The sequence below is a fragment of the Coregonus lavaretus genome, assembly GCF_964263955.1.
Source record: "Coregonus lavaretus genome assembly, chromosome: 32".
Classification (NCBI taxonomy): domain Eukaryota; kingdom Metazoa; phylum Chordata; class Actinopteri; order Salmoniformes; family Salmonidae; genus Coregonus; species Coregonus lavaretus.
This window is the reverse complement of record NC_140019.1, coordinates 32,828,653-32,850,519: the sequence shown is the minus strand read 5'-3', so window position 1 is coordinate 32,850,519 and position 21,867 is coordinate 32,828,653. Positions and strand designations below refer to the sequence as shown.

Below are 21,867 nucleotides of genomic sequence, written 5' to 3'. Positions count from 1 at the left end.
GGGTGAACGGATGATCGCTGCATGTGTAGTTCCCACCGTAAAGCATGGAGGAGGTGGTGTTATGGTGTGGGGGTGCTTTGCTGGTGACACTGTCTGTGATTTATTTAGAATTCAAGGCACACTTAACCAGCATGGCTACCACAGCATTCTGCAGCGATACGCCATCCCATCTGGTTTGGGCTTAGTGGGACTATCATTTGTTTTTCAACAGGACAATGACCCAACACACCTCCAGGCTGTGTAAGGGCTATTTTACCAAGAAGAAGCGTGATGGAGTGCTGCATCAGATGACCTGGCCTCCACAGTCCCCCGACATCAACCCAATTGAAATGGTTTAGGATGAGTCGGATGGCAGAGTGAAGGAAAAGGTGGTCCTCTGTAGCTCAGCTGGTAGAGCACGGCGCTTGTAACGCTAAGGTAGTGGGTTCGATCCCCGGGACCAGCCATACACAAAAAAAAAAAAAATGTATGCACGCATGACTGTAAGACGCTTTGGATAAAAGCGTCTGCTAAATGGCATATTATTATTAAAAGCAGCCAACAAGTGCTCAGCATATATGGGAACTCCTTCAAGTCTGTTGGAAAAGCATTTCAGGTGAAGCTGGTTGAGAGAATGCCAAGAGTGTGCAAAGCTGTCATAAAGGCAAAGGGTGTAAAAATGTCAAATATAAAATATACTTTGATTTGTTTAACACTTTTTTGGTTACTACGTGATTCCATATGTGTTATTTCATAGATTTGATGTCTTCACTATTATTCTACAATGTAGAAAACAGTAAAAATAAAGAAAAACCCTTGAATGAGTAGGTGTGTCCAAACTTTTGACTGGTACTGCATTTAATAGTATGTTGGACTGAAGAACTGTGTTTTATGCACAGCAATGAAGTAGTAGTGATATTCAGCCAATCGTAAAAGTTGGCAACAATGGAGATTTACAGGTAGAAGTATCACAGACAATTACGCTATTAGTGTTGACAAAATACGGTACCCTTGACAAATGGCGATTTATCTGGAATATATATCATAGTACAGTACACAAAGTATTTTGGCACTGAGGTCATAGTAAGACAACAGGTACAATATGTAAAAGACAAGTCCTGAAAGTCCTGTTTAAAATAGCTAAAACAACACCATCCCCTGTCCTTTAGGAATGCCTGCACCAGCTTGTTGACTGAGCACCGGGTCCACTCAATCCCGGGAATGGGGATGTCTGGCCTTCTCCACGTGTCGCTCCGCTATGTCTGAAAGGCGATCCTGGAGGAGGGAAACCGGTCTGGGCCTCTGACGTATCCCAGATCATTTGGAAGTATCCCTGATCATTTGGAAGTATCCCAGATCATTGCCACGGACATGCAAGACCAGGATGTCTGGTGTTGGAAGGGGGAAGGCATAAATAATGTGTCATTCTCTGTAGTATGGAGAGATAAACAGCTAGCTGTGTGGAGGCTGGCCCTCCTCAGTGTCTCCTTTACTGCGTTTGGCCGGCAGGCTGGAGTCATGAGCCTTCCTAATGTGGCGGTACAGGTCACCTGACTGCGTGTAGCTACGGTAACAGTAGCGACACTCGTAGGGGCGCTCGCGCGTATGCACGATGGCGTGTCGCCTCAGGGTGTACGCGCACGAGAACGTCTTCCCACAGACACTGCATGTGGGGACGTCCTCGACATAGTTCCCCATGGAATCCTGGAAGTAGACGGGCTGGTCGGAAGGTTGGCCCACGGAGGGGAATAGGGAGGAGGGGAAAGGGGGAGCGTCAGAGGAGGTGGTGCCGGGTCCAGAGGGGGAGAAAGAGAAGGAGAAAGGCTCAGAGGGGTGGGAGTGGGTCATCTGGAGTAAGGCGTGGTGGGGGTGAGGAGGGAGGAAGTGAGGGTTGTTCAGATCGTCTCCATCATTATTATCGTCGTCATCGTCAAAGTCATTCCTGTCCTCTACCTCCATCATCCCTCGTTCTCTCCCCTCTATTCCTCTCCTCATCACCACTCCTTCCATCTCCTCAAACTCCTCGTCTGAGATCACTATGGCCTCCACCTTTACCTTTACCCCATCCTCCTGCTCCACCTCCACCTCTTCTCCTCTCCCCGTCAGGGGCTCCTCCACTCCCACAGTCCCCATGTTAGAGTGTTCACTAGCCTCCCCCCTCTCCCTCTCTGACCCCCCCTGCTGCAGCCCTTCAGGCCTGGACAGGGCTGAGGTTTGGCCCTGATTGGTTACAAGATTCAGGTTGGGAGGTGAGGTGAGGTGGAGTGACTGTGGATGCTGTATTCTAATCTGAGGGTGTGTGTTGATACTGAGACCATGCTGCTGACATTGTATGCCTGGTGTGATGACTGTGCTCTTGTTCTCAGAGACAGGGTCATGGCTGTCCTGTTCTGGGCTGGAGGAGCTGCTGTGGTCGGACTGGGTCAGTATCCCCACCATGGAGCTGGAGCCATCAGTCTGGGTCACAGGTACCACTGATGATGATGATGCAGCTGCTGATGATGAAGAGGGCTGGCGATGGTGGCTGCTGAGATTGTATGACTCTGTGGAGCTGCAGGGGCTGCAGAGGGCCGAGCCCCCCTGACCCTCTCCCTGACTTTGACCCCCCAGCCTGAGAGAGGGACCAGAGGAGAATGTAACCAGCTCACCCACATGAAGAAGGGCGTGGTCCATGCCCGGCTGGGTGGTGTCGGCCATGTCCGGACTCAGAGGGGCGTGCGCCTGAACCTCCACCCTCCTCTCTGACCTCGTATAACTGCCCAACTGGCTTCTCTGCATCGCCATTGACGCAGACTGAGACACTGACATTGCCATAGCCACCGCTTTGGCAGCTCCTGTTGCCATGCCGACCCTGGGTCCACTACCACCCACCACCGCCACTCCGCTCTCCTCAGGGCGCGTACTGTCTGCCTCAGCCGGTGGCGGTCGGTGCTGTAGCCGTCTCTTACACACCCGGACCACCTCGTTCATGTGGAGGAAGCTCGCCGCCGCCAGCACGTCCTCTGCTGGGGGGTGGGCCTCCAGCCGCAGCACACCCTCGTACATGAAGTCTAACAACAGGCCTAACGCCGCTGCTGTCACAATGTCCCCGTCCAGCGTGACAAAGCTGGCCCCGGCACCCTCTGGGGGATCGGAGTAGAACATGTGGAAGAATGGAGAGCAGGAGGCTAGGACAGCCCGGTGGGCCAGGAAACGGGAGGAACCCACGAGGACGGTGCAGTCGCACAGGAACCCACGCTGACGCTGAGAACGCAGACCTGACAGGAGCTGCAGGGCGTGCTGGGGGAACTCCATTACTGGAGGGAGACAGAGAAAGAGCGAGGGAGTGGAGAGTGAGAGAAGGAAGAGAGAGAGAGGAAAATGAGTTACAAGGGGATCTGATGGATAGCAAGACATGTAAGAAACAAAGAACCAGTGAAGCACCTACTGGAGTGTTGAGATGTGCTCCCTCACACTGGCAATCAGTCTGCTTCAGAGAAGTCTGGTTGGACTCACCTCCCTTGTCTAAACATCAGACTGTTACCATGGTTACTTCATGGATTATCAGTCTGACTGAAGTCACCCTAAAAAAAGACGCAATAGTCTCTACATGCCAGAATGTTGAATACAATTATATTTACTCCTACTTTACTTTACTGTTAGTCCGTTCGGCGGGAGGATGGAAAGGGTTGTTTAACCGACTTTTTGCGGCGCCGGTAGGTTCTTTCAATCTTTCAATCTCTTCACGCATTGCACGTGATGCACAATATTTCAACAATTGCTACATTTAACCGAACTTAGTCGACCAAAGCACATTTCCTCGCAACCAGCTGTGTAATGTAATGTAAATGGTTCAGTTAGGCTCAGCCATATTGTGCAAGTGTTTGTCACGTGCGAATTGCAAATAAACACCGGAAATAACAACCATATACAGACCAGTGTACTGAAAAACGGGCAAATAACACGTCCCTTTGGATATGTTGTCTCAGATTACCGCCTACATAAAGTCTAAATAAGTGGATAACAGGTAAAGTAAGTTAAAAGCAAAGTTTATTCAACATTCTGACTTGTAATGGGCCCTTTCAGGAATGCTGAGCCTACATGTTTGAGACAGTGTGTAAGTATTTCACTCTAGGATTCTAAGAGGCTGTCGCCTCGCTAGTCCTCAGGCACTGGTTGCCCTCATTGTATGTATGATGAAGGCAAGAAAATCCTCAATGCTTCTCTTCCCAAAAAGAGCAACATGCATGACAGAGAACTATCCGTAATTTTCGATCGCTACACATCCAGGACTGTTGTTAATCACTAGAAAACATTACAGGTTCTTAGTAGCGAGTGAGTGCACAATAAACATGAGTGATTCATGTATTTGAATATTTACCAGTTATGCGAGGTTTATTGCGATTTTTATGCTAACTGGACCAATGTTAGCTAGCTAACTGTTAGCTTGCTAATACTGAATTATGAAAATCTTAGCCCGTACATCTCTAAATAATTATATTTTAGATCACTTGATAAAAGCTTTATCGGGACATGTACATTTTACATTTTAGTCATTTAGCAGACGCTCTTATCCAGAGCGACTTACAGTTAGAGTGCATACATTTTCATACTGGCCCCCCGTGGGAAACGAACCCACAACCCTGGCTTTGCAAGCGCCATGCTCTACCAACTGAGCTACAGGGGACTACATTTACCAAACTGTAGTTGGAAACATAATTGTTATATTTAAATCAATCATTAGCCAGCTGCTACAATATATTCTTACCTGCTAAAAACGTAGCCTCTTTCCTTTGACACAAAACAAAGAGCCAAAGTCCCTTACTGCCACCTACTGGTTGGAGTCTGAACAAAGTGAAATGTGCCTGCTTTTTACATTTCGTGCTGTTTTTACCATATATGTCAATGTATATTTTGCCAGTGAGTTTTACCACAGTAGATGATTGTGCTTACGTGCGAACATTCAACATTTGCGCTTTGAATGTGTTAACTTTTCTTTAGTAGGCATGTTTAGTAGGCATGTTGGGCACCATAACATTTGAATCATTGTGGTAGCTTGCCTTGATGTGTAACCTACTGTTATGAGAGTTGAGAGAGATCCATTCCACATTGAACCGACAGAAAGAACTGTACTGTAAATGGACAGAGGAGGAAGGGGGAGGCGAGGTAATCGTGAAGAGGTGTGATGAATTAGACGGGTATTAGTCCCTTTTGGGCTGTTTCATATTTCTATCTCTCCTTAGCCCTTCTCTAATGAAACGTTCACATGTAAATCAGAACTAGGAAACTCTGACATTTCCCACCTGTTAACTAGTTGTAGTTAATAACGTGCCGCGTTCAACGAATTAGCAACTCGTACATTACCGAGTTTCTTTGTGAACGGGGGGGCTGGTCCAACTCAAGGTGTCATAAAAAAAAAAAAGCGCCCTCCCAACAGTTACAAATATTTTCACATGACCCTCCCCTTGTACTGTAAAATAAATTGAACCCCTCCCCCCTCATAGTTAACTAAAAATAATGTTTACGACCACAAATAACAATAGCTGTAGCGACCCTGTGTATATAAACATGGAAATCTACTTTGCCACTTCAGCACGCTTTTGTGGCACAGTCGATGCCATGCAGGGCTACAGGCCAGAAGGTTGAGGGTTCACCGACCACCACAGACGAGCTCACTCACCCTGCCTGTTTCATTACACTACGATCAGAGCCGGCTGCAGACAATGATCAGCTAGGGGGGAATCAGATTTTCCACCAACAGGTTTTTGTGCCAATGCACCACACAACCAATAAACAAAGCATACCGACTTCAGGCACTTCAATATCATGGTTTGAGCTTTCAACACCACAATAACTAGACTGTCAATCTGGACAAACAGGAAATGCATCCCTCCCTACCATGTAGACTTACCCAGTATCAAAGGCCTGGCTTGACAATCTCCCAATTTCATTAAAACTTTTGGTGTTTTGTTACAGATATCTCTTTCCATTCATCAATTGGCCACTGCACAGTTTGGATTGATTGATTGATTCATTTTGTCAGTAAAAAAAAAACATATGTATACACAAAGATGACCGGGATTGAACAATAAAGTCGGGGACTTATTTCCATTGTGTCCCTATTTTTTTACATAAATACATAAACAATTACATAGAGACAGACACATTACAGAGATACAGAGACATTACATAGAGACAGACACATTACAGAGATACAGACACATTACATAGAGACAGACACATTACATAGAGACAGACACATTACATAGAGACAGACACATTACAGAGATACAGACACATTACATAGATACAGACACATTACAGAGATACAGAGACATTACATAGAGACAGACACATTACAGAGATACAGACACATTACAGAGATACAGAAACATTACATAGAGACAGACACATTACAGAGATACAGACACATCACATAGAGACAGACACATTACAGAGATACAGACACATTACATAGAGACAGACACATTACAGAGAGACAGACACATTACAGAGATACAGACACATTACATAGAGACAGACACATTACAGAGATACAGGCACATTACATAGAGACAGACACATTACAGAGATACAGACACATTACATAGAGACAGACACATTACAGAGAGACAGACACATTACAGAGATACAGACACATTACATAGAGACAGACACATTACAGAGATACAGGCACATTACATAGAGACAGACACATTACAGAGATACAGACACATTACATAGATACAGACACATTACAGAGAGACAGACACATTACAGAGATACAGACACATTACATAGAGACAGACACATTACATAGATACAGACACATTACAGAGATACAGGCACATTACAGAGATACAGACACATTACATAGAGACAGACACATTACAGAGATACAGACACATTACATAGAGACAGACACATTACATAGATACAGACACATTACATAGATACAGACACATTACATAGATACAGACACATTACATAGATACAGACACATTACAGAGTTACAGAGATACAGACACATTACATAGAGACAGACACATTACATAGATACAGACACATTACATAGAGACAGACACATTACAGAGATACAGACACATTACATAGATACAGACACATTACAGAGATACAGACACATTACATAGAGACAGACACATTACAGAGATACAGACACATTACATAGATACAGACACATTACAGAGATACAGACACATTACAGAGATACAGACACATTACATAGAGACAGACACATTACATAGATACAGACACATTACAGAGATACAGACACATTACATAGATACAGACACATTACAGAGATACAGACACATTACAGAGATACAGACACATTACATAGATACAGACACATTACAGAGATACAGACACATTACATAGATACAGACACATTACATAGATACAGACACATTACATAGAGACAGACACATTACATAGAGACAGACACATTACAGAGATACAGACACATTACAGAGATACAGACACATTACATAGAGACAGACACATTACATAGAGACAGACACATTACATAGAGACAGACACATTACATAGAGACAGACACATTACATAGATACAGACACATTACATAGAGACAGACACATTACAGAGATACAGACACATTACATAGAGACAGACACATTACAGAGATACAGACACATTACATAGAGAGACAACAAAATGCTCAACCTCCAGATGAGTATGAGGGGGGAGGTTAAGTCCAATTCTTCCAAGCTTGTTTAGCTGGTAGCTTATTGTTTAGATGTGTGGGGCTGCTGGTGAACCATGATGTGCAGGCATAATCAAGTGACACTGGACTGGCGCACTTGCCAGAGTCTTTAGGGTGTCTATACTGTAGCTAGGTTTCCATCCAATTGGCAACAGATTTTCTTGTGAATATTAAAAAATCTTAATATAATAAAATATGGCATTTGCGAATGTCCTTTAGGAAAATTTGGCACCGGACAACGTGACAGGGAAGATTTTAATTGACCAGACATTTGAGACATTTAATGGACATCCATATGCATTCAGATCCAACCTGGCACAGCCAGCACCATCAATAAACGAGGGATGTTGGCCAAATGAGCCACATTTCCGTGTCCATAAAAACAGCCTATAACAAATTACAAAAACCCTATTCCCTGTGTTTTGATGTGTAGCATATGCAAAACTTTTATAGCTTTATTTTTTATTTTTTTGGGTGGGGGGTGTTTAGGCTACTTTCCTAAAACAATAATTGTCCTCCTCACGGTTCAGCTGTCAGAGATTTTAGCACTAAATGTATCAGGGCATTGCATGCAAAGGCTTAGGTGACCACTGTATATATGAAGTGAAGCTTAGGCCTAACTCCAGAAAGATAGAGATATGCCGTTGGCATGCTACGACACCGACATGCATTTCTTTATGTCAGATGGCTACTGCGTCTGCTATACAGATATAGACGTACAGAAGGATGGTAATTCGTTAATTTTCAATCTGAATATTTAGGAAAATATAAGCATTATATTGTTAGATTATAGGAGTTTAAATGTGTACATGACACTGCAACAAAATTTCCCCATGGGGACAATAAAGTAAGTAAGTAAGGAGTAACTCTGGTAGGCCTGAAACAGTTTTCCTCACCTCAAGTTCAGCTGTCGGAGTCAGTTGGAACACCGGGGCGTACTGCCTTCATATCAAAGACCTGCAGTAGCTAAAGCTTAATAATAGCCACACCAAACCTTTACAAATGTTTCTAAACTTCATTAGGGTAATATAAAAAGTCAGGCAATTGTTTATAGGGAAAATACAAGCAGAAGAGCAAATGTAAACCATGGAAAAAACGCACTACCGTCCCCTGTGTTCCACCCCAATTTTTTTTTGCCCAAATAAGGACGGCTTTCTGGGAAGGCTTAATAGCCTACTCCTAGCTTTAAAAGCATGCTCAATGAATGATTTCTTAAAGTGCTTTTAGTCCTGGAATAGGCTTAATCTGGGTCTGGGAAACTTCCCATAGAGCCTCTCATAGATGGGCTTCCTTTGATGTATGTATCCTTTTGCTCCAGACATGAGGAGAGACTGTGACCTGGCCATATTCACTGACATCCCCAAATCGTTGTCTGGTAAGAGCAACCGAGGTAACTTACAGTAGCAGAGAGCTGCCATTGGAGTGTTCTCATGTCTGAATGCATAAGTATTTTTCTTTATGTGTTTCTGTTTTCTGTGCAGAGGGTTTCCAGTTCTTCTGGCCGGAGAACAGTGTATTGCTGACACCTGGGGATACTGAGGGGAAACTACTTCCCCGAAACTTCAGCCCTAAAACTAAGACCCACACACGAGTACCTCACACATGACACACACTCATGAGGGGAAGGATGTTAGATGGGATAGATAGACAGGGAAGTGAATATTGACAAATTATAGAAATCTTCTGTTTCAGAGAGTATTCTGCCACTGGAGTAGGTGAAGAGGCTTATCTGCGCTTCGGAGGTAAAAGACATGGCTGAATTTGTCATAAGACAGCTGTCGATTTCCAGTTCTGTCTAGACTGTTTCCATGGAAACCGATACTGTTCGGAACCAGAACCCTGAAGACTCTGGGTGAGTGAGACTATGAGTCTGAAAACACCCTCAACAACAACAGCTCTATTACCATACAGGCCACAGTACAGGCACAGAGACTGACTGGTGTTCCTGACAACACTGTCACATGACTGGAAGACACAAAATGATGCTATCTATCAGTTGGGAAACAGCAGGCACAAGCTGTGGTTTTGTCAACGGACATTCTCAACTGTTCCACAGAGATAGGAACACACCCACACGCACACACTGCGTGCCTTCCTGTGGCTTCCTGTGGCTTCCTGTGCATTTTGTCATATTTCAGGAAACTGCCACCATACTCTTAAGGACACTCAACCATCAAGCCAAATGCCTCATCGGGAAATTAAAACAACTGTCAACTGTTTTATGTATGTCATAATAAACATATTTAATTCCAGATTTCAGAATTGACAATTCATTACATTGTTAATAGTTTTCTATAACATTATATTCATGGGTCACAGAGGGTGTCACAGAGCCTCGTGGCCCCCCGTCAGCTTGTGGAAGAGCTCTTCGTTGAGTGTGTCACTCTGCTCATGGCTGCGTGTCGACATGAAGATGTAGCCTCCAATGAACTCATGGACGATCTTACAGTCAGCCGTCACACAACTAAACGCTATGTTCACGTTCTCATCAAACTCTATGGCCACCTGAGGGTTAGTAACACACACACACACACACACACACACACACACACACACACACACACACACACACACACACACACACACACACACACACACACACACACACACACACACACACACACACACACACACACACACACACACACACACAGTTAGTAACACACACACACACAGGAAAGATGAGCAAAAGCTAAATGACCAGGAAAAAGGGATACAGAGACAGTGTTCAGTGTGTAGTTGGTGAAATAGATTACTAAAGAAGATTGTGTGTGCAGAAAAATGTGAACATTTTGATTGATTGATTGACGGGTCAGGTCACCTGTCGTATGTCCCAGTTGACGTTCCACTGCCTCATGTTGTTGTAGCGCCAGGTCTTGACCACGTCTCCCACCCCCAGGTCGATACGGATCAGACGGTTGGGGGCGATGCCCAGCACCTCGTCCTTCCTGCTTCCCTTGAACCTGAACGGGTCAGAGACCAGGCACTAGACTCAACTTTACCACAACTTATCATTAGACCAGCCACTAGACTCAACTTTACCACAACTTATCATTAGACCAGCCACTAGACTCAACTTCACCACAACTTATCCTTAGACCAGCCACTAGACTCAACTTCACCACAACTTATCATTAGACCAGCCACTAGACTCAACTTCACCACAACTTATCCTTAGACCAGCCACTAGACTCAACTTCACCACAACTTATCATTAGACCAGCCACTAGACTCAACTTCACCACAATGTATCCTTAGACCATCCACTAGACTCAACTTTACCACAACTTATCATTAGACCAGCCACTAAACTCAACTTCACCACAACTTATCCTTAGACCAGCCACTAGACTCAGTTTTACCACAGCTTATCCTTAGACCATCCACTAGACTCAACTTTACCACAACTTATCCTTAGACCAGCCACTAGACTCAACTTTACCACAACTTATCTTTAGACCAGCCACTAGACTAAACCTTACCACAACATATCCTTAGACCAGCCACTAGACTCAACTTTACCACAACTTATCCTTAGACCAGCCACTAGACTCAACTTTACCACAACTTATCCTTAGACCAGCCACTAGACTCAACTTCACCACAACAACTTATCCTTAGACCAGCCACTATACTCAACTTCACCACAACAACTTATCATTGGGCCAGCCATTAGCCTCTCACTAATCTTTGGTGATAGACTGTTAACATAAATTACAATTGAGGTAACTGCCTAGCTAGTGCACGCAAGATTTGATTCTAGGTACAGAGAATAGCCTCGCTGTGAAACGTGTGATACACTGGGTTGCCAGATCCTCCTTACCTCACCACCACAAAGGAGATGCCAAAGTCGGGCAGGGCCTGCCAGATCTGGAGGAAGCGGAGCAAGGTGTCGGTCAGGGAGAGCTGAGCCACGTTCTGATATGCCTCCAGGATACGAGGGGTCAACTGGGCATGGCCAGAGAGAGAGGGTCATGGTTATATTATGTGGAGTTAGAGAGAGATAAAATGCTCTCTAAAGTGACTCAACTGTGTTGTACTGTGTTTGATAACTGCCAAAATAGAGGAAACACTTCCGTAAATGAGGGTTCTGGATGCTCTGTTATGGTGTGGGGTGCATTTTCCTGGCATGGTTTAGGTCCACTCAACCCCTTAGAGGGCATGGTAAATGCCAATAAATACACAGCCATTCTGAGTGATCACCTTCAACTTATGGTCAATAATTTATATTCAGGATGACAATGCCCCCATCCTCAGGGCACGAGTGGTCAAAGAATGGTTTGATGAGTATGAAAACGATGTAAGCCATATGCCATGGCCGTCTCAGTCACCAGATTTCAACCCAATTGAACACTTATGGGAGATTCTGGAGCCACGCCTGAGACAGCGTTTTCCACCATCTTCAACAAAACACCAAATTATGGCATTTCTGGTGGAAGAATGGTGTCGCATCCCTCCAGTAGAGTTCCAGACAATTGTAGAATCTACGCCACAGTGCATTGAAGCTGTTCTGGCTCATGGTGGCCCAACGCCCCATTAAGACACTTTATGTTGCTGTTTCCTTTATTTTGGCAGTTACCTGTATATCATTATGTAGTTCATCAGGGTTTATCATTAGTACATGAGAGTGTGTTTCAGGATGAGGATGTTCATCTCTACTGTACCTGTTTGGCCCTGTACTTCTTGCTGTAGCGTGGGGAGACCAGGCTGTGTGTGTTGATGCTCATGCTGTCGTCGGTGTGTGTGTTGGGGTTGGTGTGCTGCATGGCCAGGAAGGAGCGGATGCTCTGGACCTCGCTCTGGAATGAGCTGTCTGCCAGACTCTTCCCTTTAGAGGCCAGACGACACGCTGCCATCCACCTGGAATACTGCTCCTCCTGGAGGGAGGTAGGGAGAGGGAGAGGGAGAGGGGAGAGAGGGAGAGGGAGAGGGAGAGGGGAGGGAGAGGGAGAGGGAGAGGGAGAGGGGAGGGAGAGGGAGAGGGGGGGAGGGAGAGGGAGAGGGAGAGGGAGAGGGGAGGGAGGGAGGGAGGGAGAGGGGGGAGAGGGGAGGGAGGGAGGGAGGGAGGGAGGGAGAGGGGAGGGAGAGGGGAGGGAGGGAGGGAGAGGGAGAGGGGAGGGAGGGAGGGAGAGGGAGGGAGGGAGAGGGGAGGGAGGGGGAGAGGGAGAGGGAGAGGGGAGGGAGAGGGAGAGGGGAGGGAGGGAGGGAGGGAGAGGGGGGGGAGGGAGAGGGAGAGGGAGAGGGAGAGGGAGAGGGAGAGGGAGAGGGAGAGGGGAGAGGGGAGAGGGGAGGGAGGGAGGGAGAGATAATTCAGTTATGGACAATATCTTGGACCTTATCGTGGATCTTATCTACACTTTCAATAAAAATTGTAAGAAATGTACTACTCATGTATCTGGCAGTGTGTGTGTAACCCACATTTTCACAGCGCAGGTAGACCTCGTTCATGCCCTCTGGAGCTGGGATCAGAAGTTTGATGCAGAATTTCTGTCCAGCAACGTTCACATCTGGAGCGGCCTCACAACCTGAAAAGGTGAAAGGTTATTGTACTGTGTGTATAAGCAGGTGAAAGAGACAAAAGACAATTGATCTAAGGGAGAATCTCAATTGCATTTCCTTGATTCCTTCTCCTCTGACCTTCTCATCCAATGGGTTTTAAGAAGAGGCCAGGAGAGAGGATGCAAGAAATCAAGGAAATGCAATTGAGATTCTCCCTAAGTGTCTGCTTCATACCTTTGAGGTTGATCTGTTGAATGGGTTCTCCCAGGCTCTCCTCTTTGCTCTTATAGTAGGAGATGGAGGCATCCTTAAACTTGAACCAGTACTGCTTGTATCCCTTCAGAGTCAACCTCTTGGGCCTGAAACAGAAGTACACTGTTATTACTGTTATTATGCTTCACATGGTGTGGGTGTGTGTGTGTGTGTGTGTGTGTGTGTGTGTGTGTGTGTGCTGATTGTGCATGTTTGTGTGTGTATGATTTGGTGTGTTCCATTCTAAAAATAGTGCGGGAAATGAGGAATCAGACATTTTTTCACACAAATGCCGGATCTTACCGGAATATCTTCAAATAATCATTCAGCTCTGGGGCAGTCAGGTTCTCCTGTGTGTAAGACAAAGCAACATGCAAATGATTCCTTGTCTGACATCTGCTTTTCAAATAGGCATGGGAAATAATTCTGGCATCCTGTTACTCTGTGTCGATAAAAAACATATTATAATTGAATTCTACTTAATTTAACCTTTTACTGCAGTGGGCTAAATCAGGGTCACGCAGACTGTTTCTTGGTAGTCTTAAACAAATCTACTTTGAAACAAAGGTATACACCTCAAACACAAGGTTATGGTCTTCAAAAAAAGAAGACAACTGTACCATGTCAGATATAGAGTTGAAATGTATTCAATTTTGAGTTTGCATCCCAATATTACACTTTATATACATCACAGAAGATTGAAATATAACAAAACCGTTTGACATAGAAACACCAGACGGCGATTTGGTCATTTGACTGCAGGAAAGAGCTACGCTACTTTATTTATAATCAAAATACATAACTGAAATACATATTCACAAATACATATCATATTTTGACTTCACAATAAAATATATTGTGGGAAATGTTTCTGTAGAGGTGAAATAAAGAGTCATAATATTCTGACCAGCATGTCTTGGGGGCTGCTGTCTGCCCCATCCAGCTTGACCTCAAGACACTGTAGGGCTGAGTCCAGGTCATCCATGGCCGGACTGGAGGTCATCGTCTGGGGCTCCGACAGGGACAGCTTGTTGATGTGGTACTGTGGGTGTGTTTTGGTGGGGTTGAAGATGAGAAGAGAGAGTTAGTCATAGTTATACTTACAGCACATTAGAAATAGGACAACACAGGCCTGTTCCATTTGAGTACGTGATTGTGGTAATGTTATATCTGGTTTACAATGACAGTATCTCATTTTGACAGTTGATGCTCTCTTTTGGTGTATGATTATTGGGGTTCATGTATTAGCATGAAGGCACATGTCTAGTATGGATCCATCCTGTGTACCTGTAGAGCTCCAAACAGCATCATCTCCTCCTCAGTACAGTCTATGTCCTCCAGTAGGATGGACCAGCGAGCCTGCTCATACATCTGGGTCAGACGCACCACATCATACTGAGAGAGAGGGAGGGAGAGGGAGGGAGGGGGAGGGAGAGAGAGAGAGAGGTGGGGAGGGAGAGAGAGAGGTGAGGGGGCAGAGAGAGAGACAAGAAAGCGTGAGAAAAAGATGTGAGAGAGAGAGAGAGGTCAGACGAGGGCACAGAAGCGAGGCAGTGAAACCCAGGTGGTTAGATTCGAGAGTAGAGTTTACACTTCTATTTTAGAGGCTATTTCCAATCCAACTATCACTTTCCATTCGGTATATCGCTCACTCACACACACACACACACAGAGACATACACACACCTTGGGCTCCAGGTCATGGAAGCAGTAGTATTTGAAGCGCAGCCAGAGTCTGTCATTCTCCTGAACTCCCTGCTGCATCAGTGAACGAGAAGAGTCCAGCCACCTGAGAGAGAGAGATAGGAGAAAGGAGAGAGAGAAATTAGTTAGAACGAAAGACGACTACAGAGAGAAGTGAAGATAGACAAAGAAATGTATGTGTGTATGTCTGTATGTCTACCTGCTGTGGATGTGGGCCTTGTCTACCACACTGGCGGGGCGGTACATCTTAGCGATGGCCTCCGGGGCGGGAGCAGGCTGGGAGACTGACAGCATCTTGTACACATTCTCAGTCTTAGGGGAGTCCGCGAAATGGGCAGGCATTCCATTATACAAGCAGGGACGGGACACTGGGTACGAAGGGAAACAAGACAGGTTCAATATTGGGTCTTATAGTTAATACAGTTGAAGTCTGAAGTTTACATACACTTAGGTTGGAGTCATTAAAACTTGTTTTTCAACCACTCCACAAATGTCTTGTTAACAAACTATAGTTTTGGCAAGTCGGTTAGGACATCTACTTTGTGCATGACACAAGTAATTTTTCCAACAATTGTTTACAGACAGATTATTTCACTTATAATTCACTGTATCACAATTCCAGTGGGTCAGAGGTTTACATACAGTAAGTTAAATGTGCCTTTAAACAGCTTGGAAAATTCCAGAAAATTATGTCATGGCTTTAGAAGCTTCTGATAGGCTAATTGACATCATTTTAGTCATTTGGAGGTGTACCTGTGGATGTATTTCAAGGCCTACCTTCAAACTCAGTGCCTCTTTGCTTGACATCATGGGAAAATCAAAAGAAATCAGCCAAGACCTCAGAAACAAAATTGTAGACCTCCACAAGTCTGGTTCATCATTGGGAGCAATTTCCAAATGCCAGAAGGTACCACGTTCATCTGTACAAACAATAGTACGCAAGTATAAACACCATGGGACCACGCAGCCGTCATACCGCTCAGGAAGGAGACGCGTTCTGTCTCCTAGAGATGAACGTACTTTGGTTCGAAAAGTGCAAATCAATCCCAGAACAACAGCAAAGGAAGATGCTGGAGGAAACAGGTACAAAAGTATCTATATCCACAGTAAAACGAGTCCTATATCGACATGACCTGAAAGGCCGCTCAGCAAGGAAGAAGCCACTGCTCCAAAACCGCCATAAAAAAGCCAGACTACGGTTTGCAACTGCACATGGGGACAAAGATCGTACTATTTGGAGAAATGTCCTCTGGTCTGATGAAACAAAAATAGAACTGTTTGGCCATTATGACCATCGTTATGTTTGGAGGAAAAAGGGGAAGGCTTGCAAGCCGAAGAACACCATCCCAACCGTGAAGCACGGGGGTGGCAGCATCATGCTATGGGGGTGCTTTGCTGCAGGAGGGACTGGTGCACTTCACAAAATAGATGGCATCATGAGGAAGGAAAATTAGGTGGATATATTGAAGCAACATCTCAAGACATCAGTCAGGAAGTTAAAGCTTGGTCGCAAATGGGTCTTCCAAATGGACAACGACCCCAAGCATACTTCCAAAGTTGTGGCAAAATGGCTTAAGGACAGCAAAGTCAAGGTATTGGAGTGGTCATCAAAAAGCCCTGACCTCAATCCTATAGAAAATGTGTGGGCAGAACTGAAAAAGCGTGTGTGAGCAAGGAGGCCTACAAACCTGACTCAGTTACACCAGCTCTTTCAGGAGGAATGGGCCAAAATTCACCCAACTTATTGTGGGAAGCTTGTGGAAGGCTACCCGAAACGTTTGACCCAAGTTAAACAATTTAAAGGCAATGCTACCAAATACTAATTGAGTGTATGTAAACTTCTGACCTACTGGGAATGTGATGAAAGAAAGAAAAGCTGAAATAAATCATTCTCTCTACTATTATTCTAACATTTCACATTCTTAAAATAAAGTGGTGATCCTAACTGACCTAAGACAGGGAATTTTTACTAGGATAAAATGTCAGGATTTGTGAAAAACTGAGTTTAAATGTATTTGGCTAAGGTGTCTGTAAACTTCCGACTTCAACTGTATATCTAGATCGTATTACTACTGTTACTACTACTACTGTTACTATTACTGTTACTGCTACTGTTACTACTACTACTACTACTGTTACTGCTACTACTACTACTGTTACTGCTACTGTTACTGCTACTGTTACTACTACTATTACTACTACTACTGTTACTGCTACTACATTTACATTTTTTACATTTTAGTCATTTAGCAGACGCTCTTAACCAGAGCGACTTGCATGAGCAATTAGGGTTAAGTGCCTTGCTCAAGGGCACATCGACAGATTTTTCACCTAGTCGGCTCGGGGATTAGAACCAGCGACCTTTCGGTTACAGGCACAACGCTCTTAACCACTAAGCTACCTGCCGCCCCTACTACTATTACTACTACTGTTACTACTACTACTATTACTACTACTGTTACTGCTACTACTACTGTTACTGCTGCTACTACTTCTACTACTACTACTACAAGTACTGTTACTACTACTGCTACTACTACTGCTGCTACTTCTACTACTACTACTACTATAGCAATTACTTAGTTACATACGTTTTAAGCAAGCTTAGTTATGCTAATAATTAGTCAGACATAACGATGCAGGTTCTGCTCTTCATACTGTGATTGGTCAGCTGAGGGTCGATGGGGCCGTGATGATGTCATAGTGTGTACCTGAGGTGAGAGGCACTTCTGTGAGGTCATACACTTCCTCTGACAAGTCTTTATCTTTCTTCTTCTTCTTCTCCTCTACAGGACGCAGCAGGGACAGCTCTTCTGGCCGACGGATGTCTGGAATGAGAGAGGGATGATAAAGAATGGAGAGATGGGTGAAAAAGCATTTTGTGGAGTGTCACACTTTCTTTCACTTAAATCGATACGCAGGTCATGTGGTAGTTTGTGGATTCATTTGTTATGTTGACGTAAAAACAAACTTCTGGAAAATAGAAAATAAAGGAATTTATTTCTAAACTCACTCAGCATCTTGCAGATGCCCAGCACAGTGTGGAACACAGGCCGAGAGAAGCAGGCCCGGAGCCTGAGGGTCAGGCCGTTGGGCAGGCCCAGCCTCAGGGGCTTGTGCTGGGGCATGAAGATGAGCCCGGCATCTGCCTGGATGCCACACTTCTCCAGGGTCCAGGCCGTACGCAGGAGCCACTGCTGCTTCTGCTCCCACCACAGGGCATGGTCCGACCAGTCGCGCTTTACCTCTGCACAGGGGAGGAAACTGGTGAGCCCTCTGACACAACATGTCCACCATGCATCACCCACACAGTCAGGGCTTTGGGATCTACTTGTGGTGGATAGTATGAGTGAATATCACCTCTACATAGTGCTCTGTCTTTGGATATAAGCTGTGCAGGGTAGTGAGCCTGCTGGTCTCCACCATACAGTGTGCACTATCTGAATATGTGTGTATGTGTGTGTGTGTGTGAGACTCACGTGACTTCTCCACCAGTTTGAGGATGACCCCGCCTATGTGTAGGTCAGAGGTCACACTGACAGTGATGGGCGGAGCATCAGCTCCCAGGTCCTCCACCATAACTGACAGGTCCCACACTGCCATACTGAGAGAGAGAGAGAGAGAGAGAGAGAGAGAGAGAGAGAGAGAGAGAGAGAGAGAGAGAGAGAGAGAGAGAGAGAGAGAGAGAGAGAGAGAGAGAGAGAGAGAGAGAGAGAGAGAGAGAGAGAGAGAGAGAGAGAGAGAGAGAGAGAGAGAGAGAGAGAGAGAGAGAGAGAGAGAGAGAGAGAGAGAGAGAGAGAGAGAGAGAGAGAGAGAGAGAGAGAGAGAGAGAGAGAGAGAGAGAGAGAATAGTAAGGGAGGAACAGGTGTTGGGTTGGGAAAAAGAATGAGAGAAAGAACGTGTGAAGGGGGAGGACAGAAAATGTGTGTGTATGTCACATGATAAGAAGACTGACACTTAAAAATACTTCCCAATCCCAACCGCACGTCCCACACAGACACACACCCTGGATTACCAGGTTATTCTGACAAGTTCACTATGACAACTGATACACACTTCCTATTTCTAACTTCGACAATCATTCTGGATGCATACTTCCGCTTTCAGACCCTACCATACACAACACCATTAAATGTCCTCTGTGTGGGTGTGTGTGTCACAGGAGGTTCTTTATTTTTATTTTTATTTAATTTAACGAGGCAAGTCAGTTAAGAACAAATTCTTATTTACAATGATGGCATACCAAAAGGAAAAAGGCCTCCTGCGGGGACGGGGGCTGGGATTTAAAATATATATATATATATATATATATAGGACCAAACACACATCACAACAAGAGAGACACCACAACACTACATAAAGAGAGACCTAAGACAACAACATAGCATGGCAGCAACCCAACATGAAAACAACATGGCAGCAACACAACATGGCAGCAGCACAACATGATAGCAGTACAAGACATGGTACAAACATTATTGGGCACAGACAACAGCACAAAGGCAAGAAGGTAGAGACAACAATACATCACGCGAAGCAGACACAACTGTCAGTAAGAGTGTCCATGATTGAGTCTTTGAATGAAGAGATGGAGATAAAACTGTCCAGTTTGAGTGTTTTTTGCAGCTCGTTCCAGTCGCTAGCTGCAACAAACTGAAAAGAGGAGCGACCCAGGGATGTGTGTGTTTTGGGGACCTTTAACAGAATGTGACTGGCAGAACGGTTGGTGGTACCAAAATTGGGGAGGATTGGCTCGTGGTAATCAGTGGAATGGTATCAAATACACCAGGTGTTCGATGCCATTCCATTCACTCCGTTCCAGCCATTATTATGAGCCGTCCTCCCTTCAGCAGCCTCCACTGGTGTGTGTGTGTGTGTGTGTGTGTGTGTCTGTGTCATGTCAAGTATGGTAATAACAACATGGTGTAAGGTTAAGCACCTTGTAACTTGACTAGTCTTGTTCTACTCACAGCAAAGGAGAGTGAGAGTTTTGGCCCATAGATAGAATAGAAGCCTACTGCCGTCCTATACTGTTCACTTCCATCCCTCTGTCCCATCCTCCAACACCACAATCGACCAGAAAGACACCTCTCTCCATCTCTCTCTGAGACTCCAGGCGAAACACTCTCACACACACAACACAGTCCGCCTCATCATTAGCTACACACTCTTGTGCATCTTACCCTCTCCACCGTCCAAAATGCAGGGGATTCTGGCAGCTTCTTTCAAAAAAGACCCGCTACCCCTCTTCTGCTTGTTCTGTGAAACTACCCTTCTGGACTAATTCAGTGAAACCTGCCTGTTACACTGTAACACTTCCCCTCTCTGTCTCTGTTTTGGGTTGCGTCTCGAGTTGTGGTCTATGTATGATATGCGGTACACATGTCAGTGGGGACCAATAAAAGGGAGTTCCTCCTTTGTCAGTTTCCGGCCACCGGAAGTGTGAGTGACAGTGACACTGAATTTTGCTGTGAGTGTGTGTGTCTCTGTGTGTGTTTGTCAGTTATAACGACCGTATGTCAGTCTCATTGGCTGTGTAGCAGTCTGGGGAGGGGAGGGGGAGGGAGGGTCATGGGATACATACAGTAGGCCAGGGTTCATCAACTAGATTCAGTTTGTTTTATTATCTCTCTGTCATACTGTGTTAAACCGTGTTGGATCTTGCCTAGCCATCTTGTTTCAAGAGGACCACAATGGATATACAGTGGGGAAAAAAAGTATTTAGTCAGCCACCAATTGTGCAAGTTCTCCCACTTAAAAAGATGAGAGAGGCCTGTAATTTTCATCATAGGTACACGTCAACTATGACAGACAAAATGAGGGAAAGAAATCCAGAAAATCACATTGTAGGATTTTTAATGAATTTATTTGCAAATTATGGTGGAAAATAAGTATTTGGTCAATAACAAACGTTTCTCAATACTTTGTTATATACCCTTTGTTGGCAATGACACAGGTCAAACGTTTTCTGTAAGTCTTCACAAGGTTTTCACACACTGTTGCTGCTATTTTGGCCCATTCCTCCATGCAGATCTCCTCTAGAGCAGTGATGTTTTGGGGCTGTCGCTGGGCAACACAGACTTTCAACTCCCTCCAAAGATTTTCTATGGGGTTGAGATCAGGAGACTGGCTAGGCCACTCCAGGACCTTGAAATACTTCTTACGAAGCCACTCCTTCGTTGCCCGGGCGGTGTGTTTGGGATCATTGTCATGCTGAAAGACCCAGCCACGTTTCATCTTCAATGCCCTTGCTGATGGAAGGAGGTTTTCACTCAAAATCTCACGATACATGGCCCCATTCATTCTTTCCTTTACACAGATCAGTCGTCCTGGTCCCTTTGCAGAAAAACAGCCCCAAAGCATGATGTTTCCACCCCCATGCTTCACAGTAGGTATGGTGTTCTTTGGATGCAACTCAGCATTCTTTGTCTTCCAAACACGACGAGTTGAGTTTTTACCAAAAAGTTATATTTTGGTTTCATCTGACATTCTCCCAATCCTCTTCTGGATCATCCAAATGCACTCTAGCAAACTTCAGACGGGCCTGGACATGTACTGGCTTAAGCAGGGGGACACGTCTTGCACTGCAGGATTTGAGTCCCTGGCGGCGTAGTGTGTTACTGATGGTAGGCTTTGTTACTTTGGTCCCAGCTCTCTGCAGGTCATTCACTAGGTCCCCCTGTGTGGTTCTGGGATTTTTGCTCACCAT

The 21,867-nt window shown here is 45.0% G+C and overlaps 3 protein-coding genes across 3 annotated transcripts in view; 1 reads left to right on the top strand and 2 right to left on the bottom strand.

The window, feature by feature from the left end:
- The window catches only part of LOC311107599 (monocarboxylate transporter 8-like), a 274,710-nt gene extending 274,147 nt beyond the window's left edge, over nucleotides 1-563 (top strand). Inside the window, exon 9 of the transcript XR_014610438.1 lies at nucleotides 535-563. The gene's annotated coding sequence lies outside the window, so the exon portion shown is untranslated. The remainder of the gene's footprint in view (nucleotides 1-534) is intronic.
- Nucleotides 564-820: 257 nt separating this feature from the next.
- LOC311107596 (zinc finger and BTB domain-containing protein 3-like) lies at nucleotides 821-3,273 on the bottom strand (the record flags this gene model as incomplete). The annotated part of the gene is made up of 1 exon (XM_084150118.1): nucleotides 821-3,273. One exon carries the CDS (start codon nucleotides 3,271-3,273, stop codon nucleotides 1,432-1,434), a length of 1,842 nt encoding a protein of 613 aa, XP_084006244.1. The 3' UTR covers nucleotides 821-1,431.
- A 6,641-nt stretch (nucleotides 3,274-9,914) lies between these two features.
- LOC311107510 (fermitin family homolog 3-like) lies at nucleotides 9,915-20,469 on the bottom strand. Its single transcript, XM_084150008.1, has 15 exons — nucleotides 20,342-20,469; nucleotides 18,637-18,761; nucleotides 18,171-18,404; nucleotides 17,869-17,985; nucleotides 15,357-15,525; nucleotides 15,140-15,242; nucleotides 14,741-14,848; nucleotides 14,361-14,495; nucleotides 13,757-13,803; nucleotides 13,436-13,560; nucleotides 13,121-13,227; nucleotides 12,367-12,579; nucleotides 11,526-11,650; nucleotides 10,524-10,665; nucleotides 9,915-10,207 (listed from the first exon to the last, which is right to left on the bottom strand). Exons 2-15 carry the CDS (start codon nucleotides 18,758-18,760, stop codon nucleotides 10,028-10,030), a joined length of 1,929 nt encoding a protein of 642 aa, XP_084006134.1. The 5' UTR covers nucleotide 18,761; nucleotides 20,342-20,469; the 3' UTR covers nucleotides 9,915-10,027.
- Between the last annotated feature and the right edge of the window lie 1,398 nt (nucleotides 20,470-21,867).